This window comes from Schistocerca serialis, chromosome 1 (genome assembly GCF_023864345.2).
Source record: "Schistocerca serialis cubense isolate TAMUIC-IGC-003099 chromosome 1, iqSchSeri2.2, whole genome shotgun sequence".
Lineage (NCBI taxonomy): Eukaryota > Metazoa > Arthropoda > Insecta > Orthoptera > Acrididae > Schistocerca > Schistocerca serialis.
In genome coordinates, this window is record NC_064638.1 from 1,046,361,893 (window position 1) to 1,046,383,002 (window position 21,110).

At 41.1% G+C, this 21,110-nt stretch overlaps 1 protein-coding gene across 1 annotated transcript in view; it reads right to left on the reverse strand.

Moving 5' to 3' along the window:
- Positions 1-320: 320 nt before the first annotated feature.
- Positions 321-21,110, reverse strand: part of LOC126414756 (NEDD8 ultimate buster 1-like) — a 122,540-nt gene continuing 101,750 nt past the window's right edge. The window contains exons 9-11 of the mRNA XM_050083375.1: positions 20,171-20,375; positions 15,041-15,164; positions 321-1,093 (exon numbers count right to left, since the gene is read on the reverse strand). Of these exons, the coding sequence (XP_049939332.1) occupies positions 867-1,093; positions 15,041-15,164; positions 20,171-20,375 (556 nt within the window). The 3' untranslated portion in view covers positions 321-866. The remainder of the gene's footprint in view (positions 1,094-15,040; positions 15,165-20,170; positions 20,376-21,110) is intronic.

Consider the following 21,110-nt stretch of genomic DNA (forward strand, 5'->3'; position numbering starts at 1 on the left):
ATCTAAAGGTTGTATGAAAATATGTTATTACATGTAGCAATGTTTTACCTCTGAATACTAGATTGTTGTATATGCAATCCTAAGGTTATAAAAATATTACGCTGAAGTTGGTAAGTGTTTCCTCTACAACTCAATGAATGTGTTGCCAATTTTAAATATCTTTCCCATCATAGCATCTCTTATTGTCAATTTGTGATAAATACCATTTTCTGGGAAATTCATAATGCATCAAATGCATACAAAAGACAGCTAAAAAGCGTTAAGGAAATCAGAAATAAAGGTGTTTGTATTTCGTTGGCAGAAAACATTAAACATGAAAATATTAAAACCCTTGTAATCTTTTATTACAAATACAAATTATAATAAAAGACAGTTATTTAAGTCTATTCATAAGCATGAAGGTTCTTTTGTCTATGATTACTAATCACTGCAGAAGGAGCTTCTCGCTGTCAGGCTTATTTATGAGACAAAAATAACTAATTCCAGGTAACTGCCTTTTCTTTGTCAAGTTGCCAACATAATTAAACTTTTATGCCAGCTGTGTTATTCACATAAATAGTTGTATACCAAATGTTTATAACTTCCTACTCTTTCACCTATTCTCTAGTTTGCACCACCAATCTTCCAGGACTTTTTAAAGCAATAGCACAGTCTTACAGACAATGAAAGAGTATAAAATAAAGGCAGCTGCAATACAATTTCTCAGCAGTTATTATCTAAAACAAAAATCACATGATTTCAGCTACAAAAGTATATGTGTATCACAGGTAGTTAAAAAGGAATTCAGCAATATCACTCAAGATAATGGCTAGATTTAAGTACAAAAATATCTTCAGAGGCCAAAGATACAAACACACACATTTTGTTCAGCTGTCATCTGACAAAAGTGCTTTATACTGTCTGAGGAAAGCTTCTTCCTGTTCCAGAGTGCTGTCAAGGTATTCATCATGTTCCTGGGATGAAATTCCTTCAGACAGGCGTTCATATGCTTTTAATTCTTCCTCACGCTGAAGGCTTTGAGAGCTGCTACTTGTGCTAGGGTTGCTGCTACTGTTATTGCTGCTGCTGCTTTCATCCGAACTATCTGAAACACCTGGGAAATGCCAATGTATTAAAATAATCTGTCACACAGTACACACATTCCTTCTCTTTACAAGCACATTTTAATGCAAATACTGTACAATCATGTCACCAGTGCACTTGCACACTCTAAATAGCGTCTGGAAACAAGAGTCATCATACTCTGTTCAGCAATAAGAATAAACCTGGTGTAAACATTATGCCATGTATTCTTCTGCGTTTGCTTGCCTCTCATTCGATTTCGTTTCACGTGGAGTGGAAGCCAAGTTGTGACCAGTACAGTCACGTACGATCATAAGGATACGTTTTATGCTGTGTTACACGCACACAGATTGAGTGATAATGTGTGGGACAACAGCTTTAATAGCACATTAAACCTGGACAGCAATGGCCAACCAGCATTCCAACTAGCCTGCAATGATGTGAGCAGTTGCAGTTCAGGTCTAAAAAGAGATGGGCAAAGAAGCACAATAGCTTCAAATGTCATTTAATTTTTAAAGAGAATGAAATAATATTCAGCAAAACTCTAGCACTACTGCGGGCTTCTTAGGTGACCAGACGGGAAGCATAAAATGCTCTCATTCTCATTTGACATAGTATTATAATCAGAAACAAAAGTGACGGAAATTCCTAACTTGAAGACAGCGCAATTTTTCTGAGAAAGCCATGTGTGATGCAAAAGAACACTGCAGGGATTTCACCGTACTGCTGAATACTGAAGCCACTAAAGGTATTAATTACAGTCAGTTGCCTGGTAATCTCTTAACTCCTTCCTTATCCGAATTTGAGAAATACATTTCGGTACTGCAACTGTCATCTGTTACATTAATAACCGCATTTTCTCCTCTTCTTTTATGACGTGTTGTTCTATAACCCACCAACGTTCGGCAGTAACAAGAAAAAGCTGCATGTGTTTGGTGCAGTAGGTCTGGCAGCTTAATAATCTTGTTATTTCTTGGGACAAATACCTTAACTTGGCTCCAGATCAGTTCTGTTGAGTTCATATTGGACTGGTACAGAGGCAAACATAAAAATGCAGCATGTGTATGGTGCACTCAATGCTGTGAAAATGATTGTTTTTCATGTTCCTACAACATGTCTGTGGTATAAGACAATAGACATAGTCCGAATAAAGAGTACTTAGTTCCTCATTTTTGTCTTAAAAAATTAAATTGTTATGTCTTCATAATTTAAGCAACCTTTGTTAACTGACTTTCATAAAATATCGATAATTGAGAATTTATATTTCAAATGAAAAAAGGAATTTCACATGCAATATGTAATTAAAAACAAAAAGATGTGCATTACTCATTAAATTGATGATGAATTTTACAATGTAGATGTAGGTAATTCAAACTGAATGAGGGGAGGAGGGGGGGGGGGGGGGGGACTCAGGCGAGACTTGAACCAGGGAACCATGTGCTACAATAAGTTACTGAGCTCTTACGCTATCGATTCTGCTGTACATCAACTTGCATTTATGTTGCAACTGTACCTAATACAGTCCCCCAGAAAACTTCAATGCTGATTTTACCTCTAAATTTATGAGAAACATTATGAACAATCTATTTCTTAGCACTTTTACACCGTGTTCCACACACGTGTTTTACTACAGGACAGGAACACTGTGACAATCAGAGAGCAACAGTGAAGAGGCTGTGACTATACACAATTTTTGAAATAAAAACTACATAACCAAAGAGTAATTAAGAAAAATGTTGATTGCTGTTAATACATTTGAATATCTTAAAGTTTCATTTAACGCAACTTAGTAATAATATACCTAACACACAAGTAGGACCTACTCCAAGAGCGTAACACCACCTATGTATGTATGCCATGGCTCCTGACCAATCATCACATTTGTGTTTGTTTACATCAGGTTTATTCTTATGGTGAACGGAGTATAGTTGTTGAAATTTAACAGGATCAAAATGATTTTGATAAACATGGTGAGAGAAGTTTTTAAAAACTGGAGCTCTCTCTATAGCAGAATTTTTATTAGAAATTATGATTATTAAACCCTTCCAGTACCACCTCTAAATTTATAAGGCCTCATACATCTTAGTCAAATGTCCTCAAATCAAATAGTGGTACACGGCAAAGAGTACTTCTTACTACAATGTATAATGTTATTCCCTTACCGTTCACAAATGTGGGAGAGGTAATAAAAGTGACTACTTCTGTGTCCCTTTAAATTATTTCTATTTTCACATTACCTACAGAAGTGGGTTCCAAGGAACTGCACACCATTCCTAACAGTTTCACTGAATGCAGGTTCACACAATTATACAAACAGATCAATGTCTCTCCCTGAAACTGCCAATTCGATTTTTCAGCATACCTCTAATATGGTCTCTTACATGTCATCACCAGGCACTCCTCCCTATCACGCAGCAAAAGATGAATGACACAAAGTTGTGATTAATAAAGACAGCTACTCCTGTTCAGCGTCAGTGACTGTCACATTGAAAGTTTGCACAATTAAGAGAGTTTCAACAATTGGAGTTCAACAGTGACCTACAAAACCAACTCTGGCATCATACTGTGGTGACCACACAACTATGCTATTTGTTTAGCCTAGGCTACAGCCAGAAGAAATTCATCATCCCATACTGTTGCCATCCCTACAGTGTCAGGAAAGTGTGGATTTCCAGCAGGATGCTCACATTTATTACATTAGCGTATGTGAATACTGTCTTTCAAATTACATCTGATAGCTCTACATTCACATCCCAGAATAATCGCAGGCTGTCCAGTATAGTAAAAGAGCTGTCCCAAGACAACTCATTCTGATGTGTATGACCCTGTGGTTATGATAGTATACAATTTACTATGACTAAAACTTTATTCCCCCCCATGAACCATGGACCTTGCCATTGGTGGGGAGGCTTGCGTGCCTCGGCAATACGGGTGGCCGTACCGTAGGTGCAACCACAACGGAGGGGTATCTATTGAGAGGCCAGACAAACGTGTGGTTCCTGAAGAGGGGCAGCAGCCTTTTTAGTAATTGCAAGAGCAACAGTCTGGATGATTGACTGATCTGGCCTTGTAACACTAAACAAAGCGGCCTTGCTGTGCTGGTACTGCGAACGGCTGAAAACAAGGGGAAACTACAGCTGTAATTATTCCCAAGGCCATGCAGCTTTACTGTATGATTAAATGATGATGGCGTCCTCTTGGGTAAAATATTCCGGAGGTAAAATAGTCCCCCATTTGGATCTCCGGTCGGGGACTACTCAGGAGGACGTCGTTATCAGGAGAAATAAAACTGACGTTTTACGGATCGGAGCGTGGAATGTCAGATCCCTTAATCGGGCAGGTAGATTAGAAAATTTAAAAAGGGAAATGGATAGGTTAAGGTTTGATATAGTGGGAATTAGTGAAGTTCGGTGGCAGGAGGAACAAGACTGTTGGTCAGGTGAATACAGGGTTATAAATACAAAATCAAATAGGGGTAATGCAGGAGTAGGTTTAATAATGAATAAAAAAATAGGAGTGCGGGTAAGCTACTACAAACAGGATAGTGAACACATTATTGTGGCCAAGATAGACACGAAGCCCACACCTACTACAGTAGTACAAGTTTATATGCCAACTAGCTCTGCAGATGATGAAGAAATTGATGAAATGTATGATGAGAGAAAAGAAATTATTCAGGTAGTGAAGGGAGACGAAAATTTAATAGTCATGGGTGACTGGAATTTGAGAGCAGGAAAAGGGAGAGAAGGAAACATAGTAGGTGAATACGGATTGGGGATAAGAAATGAAAGAGAAACCGTCTGGTAGAATTTTGCACAGAGCATAACTTAATCATAGCTAACACTTGGTTCAAAAATCATGAAAGAAGGTTGTATACATGGAAGAAGCCTAGAGACACTAAAAGGTATCAGATAGATTATATAATGGTAAGACAGAGAGTTAGGAACCAGGTTTTAAACTGTAAGACATTTTCAGGGGCAGATGTGGACTGACCACAATCTATTGGTTATGAACTGTAGATTAAAACTGAAGAAACTTCAAAAAGGTGGGAATTTATGGAGATGGGACCTGGATAAACTGACTAAACCAGAGGTTGTAGAGAGTTTCAGGGAGAGCATAAGGGAACAATTGACAGGAATGGGGGAAAGAAATACAGTAGAAGAAGAATGGGTAGCTTTGAGGGATTAAGTAGTGAAGGCAGCATACAATCAAGTAGGTAAAAAGATGAGGGCTGGTAGAAATCCCTGGGTAACAGAAGAAATATTGAATTTAATTGATGAAAGGAGAAAATATAAAAATGCAGTAAATGAAGCAGGCAAAAAGGAATACAAACGTCTCAAAAATGAGATTGACAGGAAGTGCAAAACTGCTAAGCAGAGATGGCTAGAGGAAAACTGTAAGGATGTAGAGGGTTATCTCACTAGGGGTAAGATAGATACTGCCTACAGGAAAATTAAAGAGACCTTTGGAGAAAAGAGAACCACTTGTATGAATATCAAGAGCTCAGATGGAAAGCAGGTGTTGACAGATGTGAAAATTACCGAACTATCAGTTTAATAAGTCACAGCTGCAAAATACTAACGTGAATGGAAAAACTGGTAGAAGTTGACCTCGGGGAAGATCAGTTTGGATTCCGTAGATATGTTGGAACACGTGAGGCAATACTGACCTTACACCCTATCTTAGAAGAAAGATTAAGGAAAGGCAAACCTACGTTTTTAGCATTTGTAGACTTAGAGAAAGCTTTTGACAGTGTTGACTGGAATATTCTCTTTCAAATTCTAAAGGTGGCAGGGGTAAAATACAGGGAGTGAAAGGCTATTTGCAATTTGTACAGAAACCAGATGGCAGTTATAAGAGTCGAGGGGCACGAAAGGGAAGCAGTGGTTGGGAAGGGAGTGAGACAGGGTTGTAGCCTCTCCCCGATGATATTCAATCTGTATATTGAGCAAGCAGTAAAGTAAACAAAAGAAAAATTCGGAGTAGGTATTAAAATCCATGGAAAAGAAATAAAAACTTTAAGGTTCGCCGATGACATTGTAAATCTGTCAGAGACAGCAAAGGACTTGGAAGAGCAGTTGAATGGAATGGACAGTGTCTTGAAAGGAAGATGTAAGATGAACATCAACAAAAGCAAATGAGGATCATGGAATGTAGTCGAATTAAGTCAGGTGATGCTGAGATAATTAGATTAGGAAATGAGACACTTAATGTAGCAAAGGAGTTTTGCTATTTGGGGAGCAAAATAACTGATGATCGTCAAAGTAGAGAGGGTATAAAATGTAGACTAGCAATGGCAAGGAAAGCGTTTCTGAAGAAGAGAAATTTGTTAACATCGAGTATAGATTTAAGTGTCAGGAAGTCGTTTCTGAAAGTATTTGTATGGAGTGTAGCCGCCATGTGTGGAAGTGAAACATGGACGATAAATAGTTTGGACAAGAAGAGAACAGAAGCTTTCGAAAAGTGGTGCCACAGAAGAATGCTGAAGATTAGATGGGTAGATCACGTAACTAATCAGGAGGTATTGAATAGAATTGGGGAGAAGAGGAGTTTGTGGCACAACTTGACAAGAAGAAGGGACCGGTTGGTAGGGCATGTTCTGAGGCATCAAGGGATCACAAATGAAGCATTGGAGGGCAGTGTGGAGGGTAAAAATCGTAGAGGGAGACCAAGAGATGAATACACTAAGCAGATTCAGAAGGATGTAGGTTGCAGTAAGTACTGGGAGATGAAGAAGCTTGCACAGGATAGAGTAGCATGGAGAGCTGCATCAAACCAGTCTCAGGACTGAAGACAACAACGACAAAACTTTATTCATGTGAGCCCACTTTTTTAGAATGTTTAGCTTTCATATTCAATCAGGATATTACAGAGCTAGTATTATTTTACATGGGCCATCAAACCAAGAGCAAATTTGCAAGCAGCAGAAATTGGTTAGCCTTAATATACAAGTCTAGAAAACTATTAAATAAAAACAGTACAATAAATTGCTGGCAGATTCAAACAAATGGTATAAAGATGGACAAAAAACAAAAATAATACAATAATAATGCCTCTGTACAAAATACACACAAATAATGCATATCTAGTGTCAACCAGCAAACAATTGGACTGCTAGTGTTACAGGTATTGAAAGGAATATGGAATCGTTTATCATGACACATTATCATAGCAAGAAAATTTTCTATATCCCATTGCATAGGAATAATTTTATCCCATTTTAATCGCTACTGTTCCTTTGAATAATTACTGCAATGAGTCATATGTAGTGAAGCAGGGCACTTTGACTGACATTCAAGTGTTGGCAGAATCAAAACCTTCAAATAATGCAACCACTTGTGACTGCTTTCTAACTGCAGCATTTGTACTAGTCTCTACAATAATATTTTGCTGATTTATAAGAAATGTTAGGTAATGTCTTATTCCTTTCCTGTAATTCAACATTTTCCGTATACTTTCATTACATCAGATACCTCAAAATAGACATTTTCCCTCCAATTTCTTCTTAATCCACTCTTTTATCTTTCTCTTGCATAGTCTGTTAGCTGTTCTCCTTAATTCTCTATATTATGCCACATTATTTCTGGTTTCTCTCTGTAGCACTTTTATTCTTGCCCTGTTCTTTTTCTCTGATGCTGACCTGCAGTCTTCGTCAAACCATTTCTGGCTTCTTATGTTTGTTCTTATACCTACTATTTCTTCTGCAGCATCTGTAATGGTTTTTTAAATCTTGCTCCATCTTTTGTCTATTCCTACTGCAGTCTGTTTACTGCTCAATTTTTTGCTTATTGTTACTTGGAAATTTTTTACTTCCGGTGGGATTTCAGTTTGTCCGTATACCAGTTCATCTTCCATTTGTTAATCTCCTCTCTCATGACTGATTTTATCATAAAGTGGTCTGAGTCACAGTTTAGTCCTCTGCAGCTCCAAACATCTATAACTGGTGTGGAGTGGCATGCAACCACTAAAATACGGCCAATCTGATTGACTACTGTATTTACTCGAATCTAAGCCGCACTTTTTTTTCCGGTTTTTGTAATCCAAAAAACCGCCTGCGGCTTAGAATCGAGTGCAAAGCGGAAGTTCTGAAAAATGTTGGTAGGTGCTGCCACAACTAACTTCTGTCGTCGAATATATGTAGTGCTTTGCAGGCACAAAGATGAATACTGGCACCAAAACCTTTGCGTCAGTAAATAAATTAAAAAAAAAAAAAAGAAGGGTGGAAGACGAGCTTTTTTTTCTCCGCCCTGAGTTTCGACCACTGCATTTTCATACATTATCCAACGAAGTAAATACAAATTCCTATTGTTCATCTTCGAATGTAGCAGCATTTCAATGTACTACGAAAATCCGACTGGCAAGACTGTTTGGGATGTCTTTCATATGGCCAACTCTGCATTATGAAATTTTTCCTACCTGTGAGAAGAGATGGTTGCTAATGGGAACTTTTATGAATTGTGAATCACATGCAGTATTCTCTTCACCATAATAATAATAATAATAATAATAATAATAATAATATGAATATAAACATTTTGCCATGTATTCTTTCGTGTTTGCTGCTATCTCATTTAAATCCTGTCTGCCTAATAAACTACGAAACTAGAGTGAGACAACAACAAACGCGGAAGAATATACATATCATGTCATGTTTACATTCGTATTATTCTTATGCCGAATAGTGATACAGTCAGAAATGAAGCACGACAATTGATTAGATTTTTAAATCTAAGATGACTAATTTCTGTACAGAATGTAATGTACTAAAGAGGTGCCTGCAAAGATTGTCAAATGAAGAAAAATTTTCGCTAAACTCTCGTTCAGAACATCTTCTATCACACGCAGTCTATTATTTGGTTCTTGTTGATCATTATCAAAGAATGCAGCAGTGTAAGTAACAACAAATATCAGTCTCTTGCCATTGTTTCGCTAAAGCGTCGGTAGCATGCACAAAAGCAAGCCATGCCGCGAGCGGCGACAGGTCGTAAACACTCATTATCTAAATGCGACAAACAATGCATGACACAGTACAGTAATGCATTTTCAGCTATGAAGGACGTAAACACCTATAACAAAGAGAACGGCACTTATCAGATCAAAGAAAAATAAGAAATCAATTCAAACCAGACGAAGCACATGAAAAAGTAAGGGTACCCCTATAAATACGAACGGAGCACCTGACGCACAGCAACGGCTACCTGGTAAAGCTTAACTGCTAAGCTTACGACTCGAACCAAACTACTGTAGCTGTATCGTCATTCTCTCAACCTAAATTGTGTCTCATATTACAATGGGCCAACTTTGTTTCGATTTGGAGGTGCGGCCTAAATCTTTTCTCTCACCTTGAATTTCGAGTCTCAGATTTCAGGTGCGGCTTAGATTTGGGAAAATTTTTTTTCCTCGATTTTGAGTCTCATTTTTCAGGTGCGGCTTAGATTCGAGTGTGGCTTAAATTCGAGTAAATACGGTACACCATCGACTGTGAACTTCCAAGTGCCCAGATGGATCCTTTTGTGTGGGAAGCAGGTACTTTTAATAATCATATTATTCCTTGCTGTGAACTGGCATAGTCAGTTTCCATTTTCCATTGTTGTTATTTTCTTCATGTAGTGAATATTTCCCAGAAAATCCATATTGATGTTGACTCTTCCCTATTATTGCATTACAATTTCTTACTACTAGCAACAGGAAATATTTATGTACTGCGTAACATACTTTTTCCAAGTCTTCTTACACTTTTCTTTTATTATATCCCCTCTTTCCTCTGTTGGTGCATGTGCATTTACTATCGATACATTTCCAAATTTCCCTCTTAGCCTGAGTCTACACATCCTTTCATTTATAGGTTCAAATTCTAGTAGTCTTTTCATAACTTCCCTTGTTATTATAAATCCTGGTCTGAATTGGCCTGTTCTTTCTTCTGGTCCACTATACACTAATGAGTACTTAGGTTTATCTATCTGCCTATTACCTAGCCATCTTTTTCCTGTAGTCCTATGACATCATATTTAACTTTTAAAATTTTATTGGCTGTTTCTTCCATTTTTCCAGGCTGAAGCACTGTCCTCACATTGCAAGATGCTACTGGGAGGCCCTTCATCTGTTTTCTTTGCTGGGATCATGATACATGTTTTCCATGCAGTTTCCAAGACTTCTGTTGAATTTCCGGACTATTCTTTTCTTTAACAGTATGGGCTTATTAGCCCCATGCCCAGCCCCCAACCTGGAGGACCAGTATTTGTATTACGCTTACTCCTCTAGGGAAGCTAACTTCCTGCCCTATGTTGTGGGAAACATTTTGTCTGGCTCCTCAGTTGAGACCAATCCAGCTCAGATAACCCTACCAATAGCCATGCTACCACAGGCACAACTCTCGATTTCAACAACCCCTCCCCCCTCCCCTCCCCTCCCTCCCAGGCACTGAAGGTGCCTACTAGAAGGCGGTGGCCACTGGGAGGGCAGGTCCTCAAATGGCCTCCTCCTAACCAATACACGCCCATCACTGGTACCGAGGCAGAACCATCTTTCATCAGAAAGAACAAAACACCTCCACCCTGCCCTCCAGCGAGCTATTGTTTGATACAATACACACCTCCACTCTGACCTCCAGTGAGCAATCACTTGATACCACTGAAGTCAAAACCAGTGGTGGTTTGGGATCAGTGGAATGCATGCTACAGGGCATCTGGCTTGGAGCTGCCCTTGAAGTAACCAATTAGTAACAGTTCATTGTGTCACTGTGGTGTCAACTAATGTTCAAACTGCTGCTGCAGATGCAGTACAATGCGCCAGAGCCATATACCAAACACAATGGTCTTCACTCTCGGTAGTGCCATGGGGCAGAAAAGAAGAAAAGTAAGAAAACTGGTTGGATTGGTGGAAGAGAGGGCTGTGTATAGTGCCGGAGTGGGAACAGGGCAGGGAATAGGTGGGTGTGGGTAGATTAGCCGCCCCCCCCCCCCCCCCCCCCCCACCTCTGCAGCTCCAAAACCACTCCATTAACTTTCCTGAATTTCTTAACCTTGAACCTTGCCTCACCATCATTCCCCAAATCCCTCAACATGCAAGCTAACCTTACATCCACAGAAAGAAATACAACCCACAACCTAAAAACTGATCCCCACCTTATAAACCTGCCTGCTGACAAACGCTCCACCGACATTGAAATGCAAGGATTACCTGGCAGAAGGACTCCACCCGCTGTCAGATGCATCCACCTACAAACCCTCCTCACCCCTATCATTCCCCGCACTGCTACCTTCTACATGCTTCCTGAAGTCTATAAACCCAGCCATCCATGGCACCCCATTGTGGCCAGTTACTGTGCCCCCACTGAGAGAATTTCTGCTCTCATAGACCAACACCTTCAGCCTCTTAGCACCAACCTACCCTCTTATATACAAGATACCAACCATTCCCACCACTGACTCTTCACAGTTCCTGTTTCTTTACCACATGGTGCTCTGCTCGTCACTATTGATGTCACCTCCCTTTACACTAACATTCCTAATGCCCTGTCCTTGCCGCTGTTGAACACTACCTTTCACAACGCCTGACTGATTCCAAACCTACAACCTTCTTCCTAGTGACCATGACCAACTACATTCTCACACGCAACTATTTTTCCTTTAGAGGCATCACCTAAAAATACAAAGCAGCAATGGGCACCCACACGGCACCATTCTGTCAACCTATACGTGGGCCATCTAGAGGAATCCTTTCTAAGTACCTGGTTCAGATTCAACGATGACATCTGTGTGATATGGATTGAGATGAGGGCACCCTGTACTCCATAACCTCAACACCTTCTCCCCCATTTGCTTTAACTGGTCCTCCTCAACCCAACAAGACATCTTCCTCGATGTTCACATCCACCTCAAAGGTGGCTGCAGCAATACCTCCATCCATATCAAACCTACCAGCAATACCTCCACTTTGACAGCTGCCGTCCATCCCATATGAAGAAGTCCCTTCCATGCAGCCTAGCCATTCATGGCCATCGCATCAGTGGTGACGAGCAGTCCCTCGCAAAATATGCCAAGGGTCTCATTGAGGCTTTCTCAGACTGTAATTACCCTCCCAATCTTGTACAGAAACTGATTTTTCATGCCTTACCTCTCCAGTCACCCACTACTTCCAAAATTCACACTGTCCGGCCAGAGAGGAGCATTCCCCTCATAACTCAGTACCAGCCAGACCTGGAGCAACTGAATTGTATTCTCTGCCAGGGTTTCAACTACCTCTAATTGTGCCCTGAAATGAGGAATGTTCTAGCCACTATCCTTTCCATGCCTTCCACAGTGATAATCTGCTGCCCACTAAACCTATACAATATCCTTGCCCATCCCTACACAATGCCTGCTCCCAACCCCTTGCCTCAAAGCTCATATCCCTGTAACAGACCTAGGTGCAAGACCTGTGCCATACATCTTCCAAATACCATCACAACAACCACCAGCCACTCCAGTCCAGTCACATGCATCATCTAAGCCACCAAAGGCAGGACTACCTGCGAAACCAGTCGTGATTTACAAGCTAAGCTGCAACCAACGTGCTGCATTCTGTGCACATATGACAACCAAAAAGCTGTTCTACATATGAATAGCCACCGACAAACTGTGGCCAAGAAACAGTTGGAGCATCCAGTTGCTTAGCATGCTGCCCAACACAATGTTCTTCATTTTCATAATTGCTTCATAGCCTATGCCATCTGGATCCTTCCTAGCAACACTAGCTTTTCTTTCTTACACAGGTGGCAACTCTCCCTGCAATGTAGCCTATGTTCCTGTAACCCTCCAGGCCTCAACCTTCATTAGTCATTGTCCTACACCCAGTCTTTTTACTTCTCTCCTTTTCCACTGCCCTCCCCTTGCCCTCTGTCTAACCTTCCGATTGAACCTCGCTGCCCTACCCTCTCTCTACATTGTCCCTGTATGTTCCTACAAGCAGCACTTCACTGTTCCCCACTCCTACCCTGTTTTCCCTCCCACTCTCCATCCCAGACTGCTTTTCCCATCACACACTGCTGCTCACAGTCTGGCCTTGGCAGCCAGAGGCTGTGATCGTGTGTGTGTGTTTTGTCCAATTCAGACGATGATCTTTCTGCCCAAGCTTACTTGTTTCACCATCTTTTGTTGTGCCTATCTGTGATCCATATCTCTGCAATATGGTGAGTAGCAATCCAACCTTTTCATAAAATAGGTTCACTGTAACATTTGAGGTTGGTGGTGGTGGTGGTGGTGGTGGTGGTGGTGGTGGGGGGTGGGGGGGGGTGACCTGGGTCTCTAAAACCATAGAATTTAAAGTCATAATCACATTTCCCTTCATTTGAAAAGAAAACCAGTATTGACTTTACAGTCAACATAGCATAAAAAAAGAGAGAACAGCAAGGCAGATGACACACAGTGATAAACTAAACTTTACGACAGAACTATACATGGTTGGGATCAAGTTACTTTGAATATTGGATCAAAGCAAGGCAATTATATATAATTATGTATATGAAGGAAATCACCACTCGCCAATGTGAAAAAGCACTGAGCAGCAGACAGGCACACAGGAAATGGTAACTGCAGATCAGGTTTCTAACAAATACACACACACACACACACACACACACACACACACACACACACACAAGTTTAATCCTTTATTACTTTAATGTTGCAATTTCATGTACTGACATGTCTGATGACCTTTGCTATTTGCTCCTCAATGTGGTCCTATGGAACCTGACTTGTAAATAACAATATATATTATATATATTTATTTATTTTGTAGTCCCTTGGCACTGCAGCCCAACTATATAGGATAGTGGCTCTATGGTGTGTGTGTGTGTGTGTGTGTGTGTGTGTGTGTGTGTGTGTGTGTGTGTGTGCACGCGCGTATGTGTCATCCAAAGAATGCCATGCCTTTATGTTTCTTAGTATTTTCTTTTATTGTGCGAGTAGGTGATTTATTCTCACAGACATAATCATCTTCCATTTTAAATTTCCCACAGACAAGAACTGACAGTAACTCATTTCTCATGCACTGTTCATAATAAAGGAACCTATGGTTTTAGAAGCTTAGATAGAAGTATAAACCCACCAACCTGCCCCTCTATTCTGAGGCCAGACTCTGTCTGTCGGAAGTATGATGGAGGAGTTACATCTTAAAAAAACCTTTGCCTGACTAGCATGGCTAGTAGTACATCACAGGGGCCTTTGCCGCTGTTACAATGAAGACTGCAATGGACTGTGAAGAAAATGTCAATAAGGCTCACAGAGCAGAAGCAGCAGCCCTTTCCGTTGGGATTGGTACAGAGAGAAGCTTCATGAGAGAAGCTTCATCCTGGAAGGAGCAGCAGTTCCTCCAATTGTCATATTTGGCAGAAATCATGAAGATTTGTACGGCAACTGTTATGCTGTCTGCAGGTGTTGTCAAAATGACTAACTGCTGCAGTACTGATATGTGGAAGGCAATATGATACAGCTGCACTAATCTGCTAATAATGTCATCATAGGTTCCTTCTGTGCAAAATAGTCCCCTATTCAGATCTCTGAGGAGCTGTCAGAGAAAATGAGAATGCTAACAAAATAAGAAAATGAAGTGAACAGAGAGAAGGGTTGTAAACATATTACAACATGAGTTGCTGCTTAACACTGGAGTTGAAGGGATGGTGAAAGGAAAGAATTGCTGGTGCTGGTCTAGATATGAGCATATATTTGATGTGGGATGCAGTGGTAATGTTGAAATTGAAAGGGTAGCTGACAAGTGACTGGAATGAAGAAATGCACCAGACCAACCTTAGGAAGAAGAAAGATTAGGGTTTCACATCTCACTGATGATGAGGCACTAGAGTTGGAGCACAAGCTTTCATGTACATCAGTTTGTCACTATCTGCCTCACTGCATTTTATTCATCACTGTTTTTAACGATATTTAATTTATACATAAATTTTCCTTACATATTATGCAAAACATGCTCTAACACTTACTATTTGTGGAACTGTTCACTGTTGCATCAGATGAGACTAATGTTGCCACAGCTTTTTCTACATCTCCTTGATGTTTTTTAAGAGCAAGTTTTGCTCTTTTAGCATCAAAGCCCATTGAAACAATCTGAAACAATTTGTGTGGTTATAATGTTTCTAATACCATCTGGGCACATTATGTCTACTATCAAAAGTAAATATCACCAGCCTGCACAATGATTGCCTGAAGTAATGGCTTCTAGACTTTTCAAAACTTTATTTAAAATCTGCATTACAGTTCAAACTATATGTTTATGTAAGTAATGAATAATGACAATGTTACAAGTCAAGTGACTAAATGATAATGATATGCAAAACAGCTTCAAATAATGATTAATCAGTGATGTACAAAAAAATTGTGTTGATTAGAATACATATAATAAAGGGGAGGGGAAACTATTGTTTAACATACCATCAACAATGAGGTTATTAGACATAGAAGTACAATCTCAGATGGATAAAGGTTGGGGAAAGAAATTGATAATGCCCCTCTGAAGCCACCCCAACATTTGCCTCGCTCAATTTCAAGAAATCTGACTCAGAGTGGTTAGACCAAGATCTGAACTATACTCCTACCCAGTTGCTACTTGAATGTACTAACTACTGAGCAGCCTAGTTCGGTATTGTGACAAAGAGGAAATATTAAAAAATGAAGAAATATTAGATTTTAATGTCCAATCACTGTCATAATAGAGCACAAACTCAGAGTACGTAATAATTGATCATGAAAATGGTTGCATACTTAGGCATCTCAGCATTAAGGATATTTCAGACTACCTATATCAGGATGACTGGAGAGGGTTTGGAACCTGTTCCCCATGAAAACGAGTCAACTGTCTTAATCACACTGTCTCACTTGGTCAAAGAAGTAACAGGATGTTAAGTAAGAAATTTTCTAAATATCATTTATAGGGCACCTTTATATGAAGCCAAAAACATTCATAGGCATGAAGCATTATAAACTGTGTAACTAGAAATAAAACAATGAGAAGTCCAGGAGGGAGTAACAACAATGTGAAAAATATCGATTGCTGCTCACTACAAAGAGGAGGTGCTGTGTTGTAGACCGGCACTGATAAATATTTAAGCTTTCAGACAAAAAAGTTCTTCATCTGAAAAAGAAAACATTCAGAAGAAGGACTTTTTGTTCAAAAGCTTCCAGTCCTTTCACTGTGTCTGCCTACAACTCAATGCCTCTTCTACAAGCTGAGTAGTCATCTATCCTTTTCATATGTTGTAACAAGAAATAATGTACAGTATTGTTAAAATTAAAATTATTACCAGTTAAGTAAAAGACATCTATTTTAAAAAAGGGGAATCTTTATCTATTCCAAAGAGGAAGATGGTAACATTTACCAACCTTGCATACAACAGTTCGAATATGAGCAGGCTACATAATTTTCATATTTCTGAAATCAGAGTGACTGGTTTATCCATTTCAAGTGGAAAAGATATGAACTGAGGACACTCTTAGTTTTGTGGAATTTCAAGGGGGTGAAAATCAAAGTCTGAGGATTCGTCTTCTGCATTATTGGAGGTATAAAAGAAACAAGATTATACATTTTCTTTCTTATATATAAGCGCTGGCATGTCGATAGACACACAAACAAACACAAACAGACACACAAAATTCAAGCTTTCGCAACCAACGGTTGCTTCATCAGGAAAGAGGGAAGGAGAGGGAAAGATGAAAGGATGTGGGTTTTAAGGGAGAGGGTAAGGAGTCATTCCAATCCCGGGAGCGGAAAGACTTACCTTAGGGGGAAAGAAGGACAGGTATACACTCGCGCGCGCGCGCACACACACGCACACACACACACACACACACACACACACACACACACACATATCCATCTGCACATACACAGACACAAGCAGACTTGTGCTTGTTTCTGTGTAGGGCAGCCCTACTCCCAAATTCAACCAAACAGCCCTTGTCAAACATTTACTGTCTTACACTCTTACTCTCTGCTGGAAAAATCACTTTGCCACGAAGAAAAATAATCCTAATCCTACTCCTAATGATCCAACTCCCCAAGACACTATCCAAATTGAACCCTGCCTGGAACAGTTCCGTCCTCCGTCACAGCGGGACCCACCTCCTCTTCCTCAAAATCCCCCTCTCCAAACCTTCCAGGGTTTTCTCACTTCTAGCCTTGCCTCTCAATCCTTCTTAAAAAACCTTAATCCTACTCCCAACATCACCACTGCTGAAGCCCAGGCTATCCGTGATCTGAAGGCTGACCGAACCATCGTCATTCTTCCGGCGGACAAGGGTTCCACGACCGTGGTACTTGATCGTCGGGAGTATGTGGCTGAGGGACTGCGTCAGCTTTCAGACAACAACACATACAAAGTTTGACAAGGTAATCCCATTCCTAATGTCCAGGCAGAGCTTCAAGGAATCCTCAGAACCTTAGGCCCCCTACAAAACCTTTCACCTGACTCCATCAACCTCCTGACCCCACCGACACCTCGCACCCCTACCTTCTACCTACTTCCTAAAATTCACAAACCCAATCATCCCGGCCGCCCCGTTGTAGCTGGTTACCAAGCCCCCACAGAACGTATCTCTGCCTACGTAGATCAACTCCTTCAACCCATTACATGCAGTCTCCCATCCTTCATCAAAGACACCAACCACTTTCTCGAACGCCTGGAATCCTTACCCAATCTGTTACCCCTGGAAACCATCCTTGCAACCATTGATGCCACTTCCTTATACATAAATATTCCGCATGTCCAGGGCCTTGCTGCGATGGAGCACTTCCTTTCACACTGATCACCTGCCACCCTACCTAAAACCTCTTTCCTCATTACCTTAGCCAGCTTCATCCTGACTCACAACTTCTTCACTTTCGAAGGCCAGACATACCAACAATTAAAGGGAACAGCCATGGGTGCCAGGATGGCTGCCTCGTACGCCAACCTATTCATGGGTCATATAGAGGAGGCCTTCTTGGTTACCCAGGCCTGCCAACCCAAAGTTTGGTACAGATTTATTGATGACATCTTCATGATCTGGACTCACAGTGAAGAAGAACTCCAGAATTTCCTCTCCAACCTCAACTCCTTTGGTTCCATCACATTCACCTGGTCCTACTCCAAATCCCATGCCACTTTCCTTGACGTTGACCTCCATCTGTCCAATGGCCAGCTTCACACATCCGTCCACATCAAACCCACCAACAAGCAACAGTACCTCCATTATGACAGCTGCCACCCATTCCACATCAAACGGTCCCTTCCCTACAGCCTAGGTCTTCATGGCAAATGAATCTGCTCCAGTCGGGAATCCCTGCACCGTTACACCAACAACCTGAAAACAGCTTTCGCATCCCGCAACTATCCTCTTGACCTGGTACAGAACCAAATAACCAGAGCCACTTCCTCATCTCCTCAAACCCAGAACCTCCCACAGAAGAACCCCAAAAGTGCCCCACTCGTGACAGGATACTTTCCGGGACTGGATCAGACTCTGAATGTGGCTCTCCAGCAGGGATACGACTACCTCAAATCTTGCCCTGAAATGAGATCCATCCTTCATGAAATCCTCCCCACTCCACCAAGAGTGTCTTTCCGCCATCCACCTAACCTTCGTAACTTCTTGGTTCATCCCTATGAAATCCCCAAACCACCTACCCTACCCTCTGGCTCCTGCCCTTGTAACCGCCCCCAGTGTAAAACCTGTCCCATGCACCCTCCCACCACCACCTACTCCAGTCCTGTAACCCAGAAGGTGTACACGATCAAAGGCAGAGCCACGTGTGAAAGCACCCACATGATTTACCAACTGACCTGCCTACACTGTGAAGCTTTCTATGTGGGAATGACCAGCAACAAACTGTCCATTCGCATGAATGGACACAGGCAGACAGTGTTTGTTGGTAATGAGGATCACCCCGTGGCTAAACATGCCTTGGTGCATGGCAAGCACATCTTGGCACAGTGTTACACCGTCCGGGTTATCTGGATACTTCCCACTTACACCAACCTGTCAGAACTCCGGAGATGGGAACTCGCCCTTCAGTATATCCTCTCTCCGCGTTACCCACCAGGCCTCAACCTCCGCTAATTTCAAGTTGCCGCCGCTCATACCTCACCTGTCATTCAACAACACCTTTGCCTCTGTACTTCCGCCTCGACTGACATCTCTGCCCAAACTCTTTGCCTTTACAAATGTCTGCTTGTGTCTGTATATGTGCGGATGGATATGTATGTGTGTGCGTGAGTGTATACCTGTCCTTTTTTACCCCTAAGGTAAGTCTTTCCGCTCCCGGGATTGGAATGACTCCTTACCCTCTCCCTTAAAACCCACATCCTTTCGTCTTTCCCTCTCCTTCCCTCTTTCCTGACGAAGCAACCGTTGGTTGCGAAAGCTTGAATTTTGTGTGTGTGTGTGTGTGTGTGTGTGTGTGTGTGTGTGTGTGTGTGTGTGTGTCTGTCTATCAACATGCCAACGCTTTCACTTGGTAAGTTACATAATTCATGCTTTCGCAACCAAGGGTTGCTTCGTCAGGAAAGAGGGAAGGAGAGGGAAAGACGAAAGGATGTGGGTTTTAATGGAGAGGGTAAGGAGTCATTCCAATCCCGGGAGCGGAATGACTTACCTTAGGGGGAAAAAAGGACAGGTATACACTCGCGCGCACACACACACATATCCATCCGCACATACACAGACACAAGCAGACATTTGTAAAGGCAAAGAATGACTCCTTACCCTCTCCCTTGAAACCCACATCCTTTCGTCTTTCCCTCTCCTTCCCTCTTTCCTGATGAAGCAACCGTTGGTTGCGAACGCTTGAATTTTGTGTGTGTGTTTGTGTGTCTATTGACGTGCCAGCTCTTTCCCACATGTGGGAACGACCAGCAACAAACTGTCCATTCGCATGAATGGACACAGGCAGACAGTGTTTGTTGGTAATGAGGGTCACCCTGAGAGAGAGAAAGAAGGGGGGTGGAAGGCAGCAGCAACAGGGAGAAAGAGATATACTCCATTTATACACTTCATAGAAAGGTAAACTATAATTACATATATTACAATGAGTAAAGGTAAGTAACAATACAACAGGGCACCCCTTAAAGGATATTTACCTGTTGTATATCTTCTTGAGAAGGAGTCATAAACAAATGAGGCTTTTCTCTTATCAGGTCAAGGCTTTGTGTTAAGTTGTTATTTGTTTGACGTAAAGCCTCCCGTGCAGTTGATCTTGCAAATCCCATGCTCATCAGACTTTTGTGAAGCTGAGGATCTACAAATTGTTCTCCATCAATACACTTGCCCAATTTTCGTCGCTCTCTGTTGTGTTAAACAAAGGTGTCAATAGTTTTAAGAACAATGGAATGAAAATAAATAACATATAAATCTTACATTGGTTTATCAAAGAAGAACCAGGAAACTCTGATACACATATCCTCCTGTTAAAAACATGAAACATAATATGCTATTAAAGCTGGCTGTTTGCTTCTTACAATGATGAGAAAATGAGACAGCAAAAATGCAACAAAAATTATACAGGGTGACAATCATTGAATTACATGAAAAAAAAAGAAAAAAAACCTAGTTACAAACTACAGCATGCACACATTTTATTCAACATGTAAACATTACTAGAGATATTCAGATTTAGGTTATGACATGTTTGATATGCTTGCCATCATTGGGTATGATGTGGCGCAGACAAATAGTGAAATTCTGCATGACCCACTAAAGTGTCGGAAAATTGATGCTGTCAATGACCTCCAGAATGGCTGTTTTCATCTCAGCAATAGTTCTGGAGTTATTGCTGTACATCTTGTATTTAATGTAGCCCCACAAAATAGAGTCACAAGACTTCAGATTTGGAGAATGTGGTGGCCAACTGAGGCCCATGTCAGTGGCCTCTGGGTACCCGAGCCAGAATGCGGTCCCCAAAGTGCTCCACCAGGACATCAAACACTCTCCTGCTTCAATACAATCGAGATCCACTTTGCACGAACCATAACTTTGTCAACATTAGGGTCACTCTGGATGATGTGGATGAAATCATCTTTC